The sequence below is a fragment of the Vanellus vanellus genome (genome assembly GCF_965231255.1).
Source record: "Vanellus vanellus genome assembly, chromosome: 14".
NCBI lineage: Eukaryota > Metazoa > Chordata > Aves > Charadriiformes > Charadriidae > Vanellus > Vanellus vanellus.
The window spans coordinates 16,715,402-16,726,809 of NC_138919.1; the positions used below are offsets into that span (position 1 = coordinate 16,715,402).

Here is an 11,408-nt window from a genome sequence, read left to right on the forward strand (position 1 = left end):
AAAAAAAAAAAAAACAACCTCAAACTTGGCTTTTGCTCTGGCTGTGGTTAATATTTACATCTGAACCTTATTGCACTGGAATACCATATGCGGAGTATTCAGTACACTGTATGACTGACTATGAGTCAAGTGAGAGATCAATGATTATAGTTGTAGAGAGAAGTAATGCTTGAATTATGTACCATCTCTGTAAAATACCTACTCCTTTGCATTGCTTTGAGGCGTTTCTTCAAGTATGGGAAAGAGAATAGGAATGAGAAGCAGTTCACAGTTGCCTTTTTGGCTTTGCTCACACTGGGGCAACTGACTTGCATAACTAATAGAAACCAGGAACTGTCTTGTTAGCAAGAGCATGGGCAGATGAGATACTTGCAAATTGGTGGCAATCATCTAACAGCAGACTTGTTTGGAACTGGTATTAATGATGGTAACCAGGCTGATCAGTGAGTCTTGAGCAAACCTTCGTTTCACTGACTGGCTGCTGTACCACACGTAGCTATTAAAATAGCTTTGAGCTTTCTGTTCTTGCAGAAGAGCAGTAGACTGCAGCAAGTTCTCTTCTGTGGTCCTCAAACATGACTTTTGTGGTCTAAGCCCAGGCTCAAGGTTCAAAGTAAAATGGAACATCCTGAACAATAGCAGGAAGCCAGAGCCCGCCAGGCCTGCAGTGCCCACAGAGAAAGCCTTGGGAAATGCGTCAGAACAGCACTTAAGAAAATGGCAGGTTTCCTTACCTCTTCCACATGCAGCTGCAGAGGCGGTATCAGGAAGAGAATGCAGTCTGCCCGTTTGAAGGAGAAAGGCTTACCCAGTGTTATCTCTTGTGCTACCTGCCCTGCCAACCCCAGCAGGCTCAGGCTGCTGCTGTGAACTGAAGGATTCTCTCTTGCATTCCCCGGAGCACCATTTCTTCCTCTGCCTCCCTCCGGGAGGTGGAGGGTGTCATACTTCATTGCCTGTAAGAGACTGTGCAGGCTGCAGTTCCCTGAATAAATCTTCAGTGCCACCTTGTGGTACAGAAACTGCAGCTGATGTTTGGGATGTTTTAGCGATGTCCATGCTGTCTCCCCTCAGCAACAAAGTGTTTCATGTAGATGGCTTTACTAGCTTTGTCAAGTGTCACTAAAATAGATTTCAAATCTTGGTGCTTCATCCTACAATTAGGGATCTAAAATAGTAGTGTATATTACATAGGAGGGACAAGAGAATACTATGGGAAGGGAAGAAGAAACCATCTGGCAAACTGGCTCTGCTCTGCATTAAAATGGGTTTAAAATCCTGTCATTGATGAGCTGAGAGAGCCTCCAGACACAAATGTTGCAACTTAGTCTCTGTAAAGACTTCTGAGATTTTGTGAGAAGCTGAAGTAGACCCTTTGTAACCAGAATGGGAGTTCAGAGAAGTCTACAAAGAATTATCCTTGAAAGTTCTTTGGACATCGCTACAAGAAATGGGAAGATGCGGATTGCAGTGTTGAAGGATGCTTCCTGTGAGGCGCATGGCACTACATCCCCACTGCCTCTCTCTTTTTTTTTTTTTTTTTTTTTTATTTTAGAGTGCTGTGTATTTCAGGATGTGTGTCCATCCTTTGGTTGTATGACTGGACAGCTGTAGAACTGCGCTGTCTGCGAAGCCCTGAGAGAAGACCATAGGGGATCACACAGTGTAAAAGTCCAGATGGTATCTGTGGGAGGTCTGAGTCACTGTGGTGTAGGCTGTGTTTGACACTGCCACCCTGAGGCATCCCAAATGGGTATAAATGTGGAGGTGTGGAAGATGGTTGGGAGGTTCCTAGGATTACCATGGTTTCCTGCAAACCCCACATATGGGGTAATTGTAGGGTTCTAGGAGGAACTTTTTCTCCTTCTTGCAGAAGCTCAGATGATGATGGGGAAGAAGAATCAGCTGCTCAAGGGAGTAGACAAACACACGATAATCTGTACAGAGTGCACATGCCCAGCCTCTATAGCTGTGGGAGTAGTTATGGCAGTGAGACCAGCATTCCAGCAGCAGCACACACAGTCAGCAATGCTCCTGTCACAGAATACATGTGAGTATCCCGACAAGAAGGCTGTATTGCAGCTTGTCCAGGTTGCTTCCCTCTGATTTCTGTTGTCGTGAAGTGCTGTGAGGCTGGCACTTCAGACCAAGCAGTGGAAATGAGGCATGTTTTCTGATTGGCATCTACTGGGAGAATAGAATAGCTTAAATGTGCTGCAGTAGAAAGAGTTGTGTTAGACAGCATGCTCCAACATACGAACGGTTTGTCCTGTGGGATTTAGAAATCTGTCTAGAGAAAAGAGGTAGGAAAGTATTGTCCGGGCTCCTTATCACACAGTGATTCTGATCCCCAAAAGACTTGATTCTTCAGACAGAGCAGTTTCGCCAGAAGATTTTTTTTTTTTTAAGCCTCTTGAGAGACTGAGAGCCAAGTCAAAACCTGCCAGCTCCTTCCACAATATTTGCAGGCAGCTCTGACATCTGTTGCAGTCTGGAGCTACCTAGTCCAGGTGGAATCTTTAGAACTTTCTCCAGAAGTGCCAAACCCTGATCTCACTCGGACTACCTTCAGGGCCCATCTCTTTGGGGCTGGCACATCATTTTTTTTTTTTTCTTCCTGTCAGACTTTGTCCTCATTTTATCTCCATTTCTGCAGCTTGGCAATTCTAACACTGCAGGAAGGCAGATTTTCACACGCACCTATTTTTAAATCACTTGGCATGATTCAGTGTGGGCCCTTCTGAGTAAGAGGGTGAAGATGGTGCTTAATCTGAGGAAAATAATGCTAGTTTTGTGCCCTTGTCTGAAAAAGGGGGACCCACCTAGCCTGTAAGAAAAGCTTTGAGTGAGACTGACCTAATACAGTAGTTCTGGGGGTGCATATACTCTGTCCCATGTCACCGTCAGAGACCTTCCCCACAGAAGTGTGACACATACCCCCTGTTACCATGTGTGTCTTCCTTTCCTAGGAGCCAGAATGCAAATTTCCAGAACCCCCGTTGCGAGAATACCCCGCTCATTGGCCGGGAGTCCCCACCTCCCTCAGTAAGTCTCTCTTTACTGCTCCTCTCTGCTTCAGCAACTTTGGGGAATACACGTTTACCACTCCTGTATACTCTCAAGGGAGCTGATTGTGCAGCCAAACACAGGATCTGGCCCATAAATGGCAGCAATTTGAATAGACAAGCCGTGTCTCACCTGCCATGGGGAATAAAACCCTGCTGTGCTACTTTGGACATTGCACATAATAAGAATAAAACTCAATCTATTAACACTGTTAATCCTATGGGCCCAGTCCTGCCACCACTGAAGTGCATGAGTATCTTGGTGGGTGACTTCAGCAGGATGATTCACTTGCATGCAGTGTACTTGCTATCTGTGGCATTGGTTCCTCAAGTTTAAAACAAAACTTGTTAAAACAGTAAATTCAGAGTTATTGCTGAACCTCTCTCCTTAATCTGTCCTAAAGGGATGGTAGGATGAAACCTGTATTTTTTTTGTTGAGATTTTTTTTTTTTTTAAATCTTTCTTTCACAACTGTTTTACTTTCTTTAGAATCTATTTTTTGTATTTAATTTCCTATGGAGGAAAAAAAAAAACCAAAATGCAAACACTTTCATGGAAGGTTTTGGTATTTGGAGTGACCTGATAGCCATTTCTGTGTGCTGGATAAAACATGGGCTTGCCTTTGTGTACGTGTAAGAACTAGATGAATCTTGCCCTCCTTCACTGCATCCTGTAGCCTTACACCAGAACTTGGAGAACATGCCATCACAGTGCTCACTGACATGGGGGTGTGAATACAGAGGATGACTAGTAGCATGCTGCTTAACCAGTCTTCAGGTATAGGTAAAGAAAATACGCTCTGTGGTGCATGGCTCAAATTTATGGGAAGGGGAAGAAGATTAAGTTGGAGGATGAAGGAATAGGAATTGTGGTGGAAAAGGGGACATCACATTCATGTTTTCACTTCAAAATGACCAGCTCATCTTGCTGTAGGAAAGTGGAAAGTGTGGAGAGCTGACCCTTGTCTCTGTACTTGGCCAAACCTCTTCAACCTTCACGAAGAGTGTTCCCTGATCCCTGGTGGTACTCTGATCGCAACCTCTGGTAGCATTACCTGCTCTCAGCAACAAGATGGTCCTCAGAAGCACTGACATTGCACACCAGTACAGTGTGGCAAGTGCTTTACTGCTGGTGTTTCCTATTGAATGAAGGGCACTGTCCCTCTGGTACTGCCAAGGCATGTCTTCATTCAGTGTGTGTAGACCAAGGTCCTGCTTCCCCTTCCCCTACAGCTCTTCTGCTTCAGAGGAAGCACGCTCCTTTCTGCAGGGGATTTAGTTGTGCAAGAAGTTCTCTGGTTCTTCAGTAGCTGTTCGTGTTAATACCCTGAGGGGGGGATCTGAGTCCTGGTGCCTTAGGCTGGTTTCTGACAATAGATAAAGATGAGTTTTTTTGACTTCACAGACATCAATATGGGCTGTAGGGAAGTGCAGGAGCTGGAGGAGGAGAGTGTGGTGTTGCTCATATAGACAAGGGGACCTTCTCCCTAAACAAGGCAAGGAACAGGCTATAAGATTAATGTGTTTTCTGGAGGATCAGCCTGATAGTAGACAGGCAGTGGAAAGAAGAAAAATACTGCCTACTCTCTTATTGGCAGGCAGCAGCGAAGGGGGCTTTTCTGTGATTTTTGTGTTCACGGCTCTCCATACCAGGTGGCTGAGACTGTACTGAGGCAGAAGAACTTGCAACCTTTTGTAGCAAATCATCTGTGGGAGGAGAGAGATGAAAAGGGAATACCAATGCACATGTCCCTGCTTCTTTTGGGGAGGGAGGAGGTGGGGATAACCATCCAAACAGGTTATGTCCAGTGGGTGGACAGAGCTGATACGTTCTGTTTAGCTTTCTGTGAACAAATGGTGAAAACTAAGATGTGATGATCCTGCTGCATTGTTTGTCCGTTACTTTTCCTGGCTTTTTGTTTGTTTGGTTTTTTTCCCTTCTTTCATTCCTTCTGTTTTCTCCTTCTTGCCACAGGGCTATTCCCTTAGGGTTGTAGACCCCACCTTGTTGCTGACACACACCACGGCGTTTCACTTGCTTGCACTGTGTTTTTCATGCACGTTGAGGCTGCACTCTCTTTTTCTCTCTCTTTCTTGCGTCATCACAGTTGTATTTGGCTGCCATGGACAGTAGCAGCCATATGAGCTGGCAGCTTAAGCCCTCGGACAGTGCACGGACATACTGGTAACAGCGCCCGCAAATGGAACAGGTACTGGAAAAAAGGTCCTTCTTGCTCAACCCCTTCTCCACTCCCAACCGCTCCCTTCATCCCTGCACTGTTTATCCCAGGCCAGTGCCTTTTATTTCTTCACATTCCTTCCCTCTGCACCTCCCACCCCATTCCTTCCTGCCAAGGATTAAAATTAAAATCAATTTTGCTCAGGTGCAGACTCAAGGAGCAGTATCAACCCTGCAAAGGCTTCTGGTGCATGTTGTGAGGGTTATAGGTGCCCGTGCCTCATGAAGGGTAACTCACAGTAGCTTCAATTTTAACATCCACACTTGAGAACAGCTTGAACACTTAGTACTGAGTGCTGCTCAAATGTAGAACTAACCTTGCACTTCAAATGCAGAATAAAAGTTCTCCCAGCACAAGAAGCCCTTTTCTAGAAGTAACGAGAACCGATCTAGCAGCTTTTCAGTTGGGACTGGTTGTCTTAATTCAACCTTTTGACTTCCCTTGGGACCTGCTGCTGTTCTGTTTGTCTTGACTAGTCATAACAGCATGTGCCCGAAACCACCTATACCTATCTGCCACATGCTTTAAGCTCCTCAGTAGGATTTTTAATTTGTTGAAAGATCCTAGCTGGTAATGGTGGCCTGTCCTGAAGAGTTATTTCATTGCCTGTTGGATCTGTGTGCAGCTTTTGACTTTAAATGCAAGGAGAAATGAGCAAGTTTTTTTTTAAAAAAAAAACAAGACAAAAACAAACAAAAAAAAACACAAAAAACTTTCCTGAAGGTCCAAACATAAACACTAAGATCTATTTCATTCTGTTTCAAAACCTTTTACTGTTTTGTTTGTTCTGTGTGTGTCCAAATCATCCCATCCATGTCCCATGGGCTCTGTGAGCAGGGCTTTCCTCTTACCATTTCACTGTCTGAATTCCTAATGGGCTGTAGTTGCTGGTGTCCTCCAAGATAGCCAGTGTTTCTTCCTTTGCAAGTGGTCCATGACGAAGCCATGTGCCTATAGAAAGAGTAGGTGGTCTGCATTAGGTCTTGCAGTTTTTAGCTTGGTTGAATATAGGGTGTAATTAGTGCTCTTAGGCTCATCATACTTATCTGGTACAAAGAACAGCGTGCTCCATCAAGGGAACTGCAGCCACACAGTAACTGGAAGGGTTTGGTACCAGTTGGAAAAGAGGGCCTGTTGCTTTTGACTTATGCAGTCAACAACCTGTATTTTACTTTGTGTTCCCAGAAATACATGTCCATAAAGCTGCTGTTTCTCCTTTTCTGCCGTTCTTGTTGGGACTTTTGTCAGCCTTGCATTGGATTCCTTTCCATCATGTTGCTGCTTGGTCTGCATTCTTGCTGCATCTTGCTGTTTGTCTGCCTGCCTTGTGACATGCTGGGAAGGGGGCTGTCTGAATCGGGTGTCTTGATGCCCTCTGCCATGGTGCATGAATGCAAACAAACTTGTCTTGAAGCATGGTGCTAGCACCTTTGAAAGGGTCGCAGCTTTCTTCAGTCTTAAGTCTTGCAAAGACTGCTCTTGGGCATCAGCATATGGTGGTTTTTCTGCTTTTTGGTTCCTGCAGCTGGTATTGTAGCAATGTTAGATGGGTCTACTCCATGAAATAAAATATTGCTTGGTGGGGGGTGAAATTCTGGCGTCTTCATTCTGGACCTGAAATCTCCTCTGGGCTGAAACATGACCTGATCTCAGCCTGCGCTGTCTTCTGTTTACCTAAGGTCACACCCAGAGTTTAATGTGGCTGTCTGCAGGGCTGAGAAAAAGGCATTGCATTCTTTCCAAGACTTTAAAAACAAACAAAGCAAGCAGAAGCTCTACTCTTTTGTCTTAGAAAACCTAAGTCTCTTTGAATTCAGAACCCACTGGCTGGAATTGGCTGTTTCCCTGCATCTTGTACCTCCCATACATTAATGATACCAAACTCTGTGTGTTTACTGTGCTCTAGCTATTCGAGAGGTGGATCAAACTTCAAGAACTTGAATCCAGAAACTTTGGTCTTTATTGGATTACCTGAAGAGCTCTGGCAGGAAATTAAAGTCAGGGTAGCTGGAAAGAGAGATGTGTGGGTTTTTTAACCACAGATAGTAAATGGTTTACACTCAGAGTCATGGTTTCATATGGTAAGTGATCTTCCAGCATAGCTCAGTTAGCTGTGAAGTACCTGTGGTCTGCATAGTTCACAGTAGTTGGTAGAATTTATGGTCTCTAAAATTAACTGATTATTCTTATTATTTTTTTGCAACCAATGAATCCTTTGTACGCAGGCTATACGTATTAAGCAACTAACTAGTATGTGCTGGCAAACCATACCTATGAAAGTTGATACCCTCAACAAGGCTGAATGTGAAGGAGAGCCTTTTTTTATTTGGAGAAATAAAAAAATAAACTTGTGTGCAATCAGCTGTGTTTGTCCTAGCTGACTGGTAAGTGACTGAGAGGTGTACTGTGTTGAATAGCACAAGCCACCAGGAGAAACAGTAACAAGAAGTCTTTTAGGTACTCTTTTTAGGGTAGCTGACAGTGTGGTATGGGATGAAACTTGTCCTCTGTGCTGTTTTTGAAAGGGTAAATGAGGGTGTATAGGCACGTGGGTACTTCCAGAGAGAGCAGTGAAAGAATGACTGCATTGTGCATGTTCTTTAACCTTCTGTGAAAGCTCCTCTTTAAAGAAAACTAAATGCAACTGTGTACCTTATAGCTGTGTCAGGCACTGTATCCTCTTTATCTCAGAGTCCATGACCTCTTTAGCTCTGAATTGTGCTCAGGCTTTAAGTCTTTAGAGTTACTTTCTAAAGGATCTAAAGACTTAGTTATTTTAACTGTGGATAATATAGTTTGGTTTCATATCCATATGACTGGCAAGTTTCTGCTGATACATCTTCACCTGCTGGCCTTGTCCAGATGTTGAGATCTGTGTATTCCACAGCATCTTTCCTCTGCTTCCCAGCAGAGGATGCACTGAAGGACTTGGATGAGGGACTACTGTCAACAGCATGTGGAGCAAAGCATTTGTACATGGAGTCTGACACAGTGACTGAAGATCCAGTGCACACTGATAGAGCTGTGCTGGTTATGAGGTGTGCAGTGAAGTGTTAGCTCTCTACTTCCAGGTTTCAATCATATTTATCATGGTCATTAAAAATACACTTTAACAGGAGTGACTGGTTTAAACTGTAATGGGAAAAGGTACAAAGGTGAAAAAATCCTGAGTTAAGGAGAGAACATCAGCCCTAACTCTGACTACTGAGTCTTGATTTGTTCCTTGTGGTGGATTGCAGGTAGGTCTGAATGTAAAGTGCCCTCTGCTTGACTGTCCAAATCACTTCCTGATTATTTTGTTTTAGTGACACTTAAACAACAGTGGGGTGTTTTCTTGGTGTAGGAAGAAGTGAATTCTTTTTGACTTCTCAGTCTGCAATGGGTGTACTTTGTACATCCTTGAAATGCAGTTCATCAAGTAGCCCTTCTTGATTTTAATGCTCTGAAGAAAGTTGATGTTGCATGTTGTGTGCTGAACCTGTATAACTTGTCCAGGAACATGCACAATAACCCTCCTGATCTGACATTATTTTTTTTCTGAATACTTCTTACAAAACCTTAGCACCTGGAGGTTCTCTTTTCATACTCATCTCCTATCATGTCACATATAGAATACAAATGGAAAATGAGCCATTACATGCATTTTTCCTTCTAAGACCCTCTTCTTAGTATGATGCTTGGCTGGTAATTTCAGCATTTTGCTGCTGTGCTTACTCTGTGAGAAGGTTCTTTGACTTCTAAGTCTCTCTGAGCCTGTTAGGTTGGTGTCATATATTTTAATAATGCCCTAAAACTTTATTTCTGAAACAGTAATCACATTTAATAAACTGTATAGAATGTAGTCCTTAACCTGGCTCAGCTTGGTATTTTCTACCTTTTTCCTTCTTTCTGGCAAAAAAAAAAAAATCTTAAAAAGAGAAAGAACAGATGTACCCTTTGTCTTCTAAATATAGATGCCATTTCTGGGCCAGAGTTTTATATTAAGATCTATGTTCTGTGGAAAACTTTCCAATTATGGAAGCCACTAAAAGATGAGTGAGCAAATAAGCCACAGGTGTCTTCATCTTGTGCCGGTGGGATCAGCTCTGCCAAAGGAGCAGATTCTCTCTTCTATTGTGCAGAGGTTCAGCCTGGGTCAGTCTTTGAAGGAAAACTGATAAAATACTGTTAATTCTCTGAAAACCCCTTTGGACAGCTGAGCTTTTGAGGGCCTAAAGATGCCTCATAATGTTCTTTCCCAGTGGGCAAGATAAATCATACCTCCTGGTGTGGAACTGCCTTTCGGTTGTCTCTGCCAGCTTAACAGGCTGCTTTATGTGGTTCAGTTTTAAAGGTGATAAAAAGTCAGTATGCTGAAGAGCACTCTTGGGAAGTAAGATGTGGGTATTATAGAATTATTCAAGCTCCAGCTGGTGTAAAAAGAAGAATAAAATGTCTGTCCTCGTTGCTTGGTTGTTAGTATCATGGTAGCAGAAGCCCAGAAGCAGTAATGTGGTCACGATGAAGGCATTGAACACATTGGCATAAAGAGGCAAAGTCTTTTGTTCTTACTGCTGGCTATTACTTACATGCTTTTCAGCTCGTTATTTAAAGCTGAATGGCATATGTTACCTCAGTAGCTTCTGGGAGCTGTTTTGGATTACCTTGCTTAAAATAAAAAAAGAAAAGAAAAAAAAACACCCCTCCAAACCAAAACAACCTCTCATCTTTCTGACTTTCTCTTCTCACCCCCAAGCTGGAGTCTTGGCTACTGCTGCACAGTAGGCAGGTTGGATCCCAAGCCACAGTGGATTATTACCCATCTGATAACTGTTAACTAATATCATCTTGTTTGATGGCAACCTGTTTCCAGCCTGACAGGGTCTGTTCTTTCTTGGGCGTAAATTGTTCAGAGATTCGTTCTTCCACACTTTTCTTTCAAACTGTGATGCATGCAGTCTTCTGATGCCCTCATTGCCATACAACGCAATGTAAAAATGCAGTGCACACTCATTTTCTTTTCAACCTCCTTTTCTGGCATGGTTGAAAGCAATAACATGACTAAGAGAGGATGAAGGTGTGAGGTGGGTTTTTGCATCTGCATCATTTCCATTTCCCTCTCTTCTCCCAAGCGAAGTATGGCATTTTTGAGTCAATGACTACTGAATTTCCTTCTCTGCAGAGAGCTTGGATAAATCATTAGCCTATCTGCACTGACCTGGCCAGCATCTTTGCAGCAGGCTGACAATGTTACTCAGGGTGGACTACGCAGAGACTTGTGAAACTTTCCTTGTCAGACTGAGCCAGCAGCTCCTTGATATGCTTGCTGTAAATATGAATCACTTTATGCTGGGAGGTGGTCATAATCTGTGGTTCCACATTTACATTAGTCATTCTGACTTACTTTTCTGTTCTGTTTGTTTTGTTTTTTTGTCTTGTCTTCTTCCAGTACACCTCCAGCATGAGAGCCAAATACCTCGCCACCAACCAACCTCGTCCAGATGCTGGCAGTGTGCATTAAAATGAAAAAGCAAAAGCAAAAAAAAACAAAACCCACATGTGCAGTCAGACTAAACAATGTGCCAACTGCTGTGCCCCTGTGCTGTCCTCGTAGAACAATCCTGCTGTTCTGCCCAAAATCCAGTGCAACTCCTTCTGTTTCTCCAGTCCAGACCACCTTCCAACCTGGTACCTACCCATTGGAATGGAAGCCCCTTTTGAATTACAGCCTTCACCTTGTTGTACCTGATGTGCAAGAGAGAGCAAGAACGTGCAGGCAAACAACTGAGAGCACCCAGGCAAGCAACTGGGTCCACCTGCCTGGGGCCAACTTTATCAGAGTAGCTTGTCAGGAAAAAGTTGGTGAATATCTTCTGCCCCCTTTTTTTCCCCCTTCTGTTCCCCAGAAGGATTCGGTGAAAGATGGTGGTAGATCTTCTTCACTTCTACAGTGGGATCAGCAGCCTGTCAGAGGCACACTGAAGAAGCAGAGGCTCGGTGCTGATGACTAATGTGCGATGAGGGAATGCTGAGTCAAAGCACGATGCAGCATTTTTGGAGTCCTCTGGTCTGGTGCCCTGTGTGAGGGAGGAGGGAAACCCCTGCCTCATGGTGTCACTGTGCA

At 43.7% G+C, this 11,408-nt stretch overlaps 1 protein-coding gene across 1 annotated transcript in view; it reads left to right on the plus strand.

Moving 5' to 3' along the window:
* TTYH3 (tweety family member 3) overlaps positions 1 to 10,993 on the plus strand; it is a gene marked incomplete at its 5' end in the record, with an annotated part of 73,485 nt that extends 62,492 nt beyond the window's left edge. Inside the window, 3 exons of the mRNA XM_082490329.1 lie at positions 1,874 to 2,050; positions 2,970 to 3,045; positions 10,734 to 10,993. Coding sequence (XP_082346455.1) covers positions 1,874 to 2,050; positions 2,970 to 3,045; positions 10,734 to 10,805 — 325 coding nt within the window. The 3' untranslated portion in view covers positions 10,806 to 10,993. The remainder of the gene's footprint in view (positions 1 to 1,873; positions 2,051 to 2,969; positions 3,046 to 10,733) is intronic.
* Positions 10,994 to 11,408: the final 415 nt, after the last annotated feature.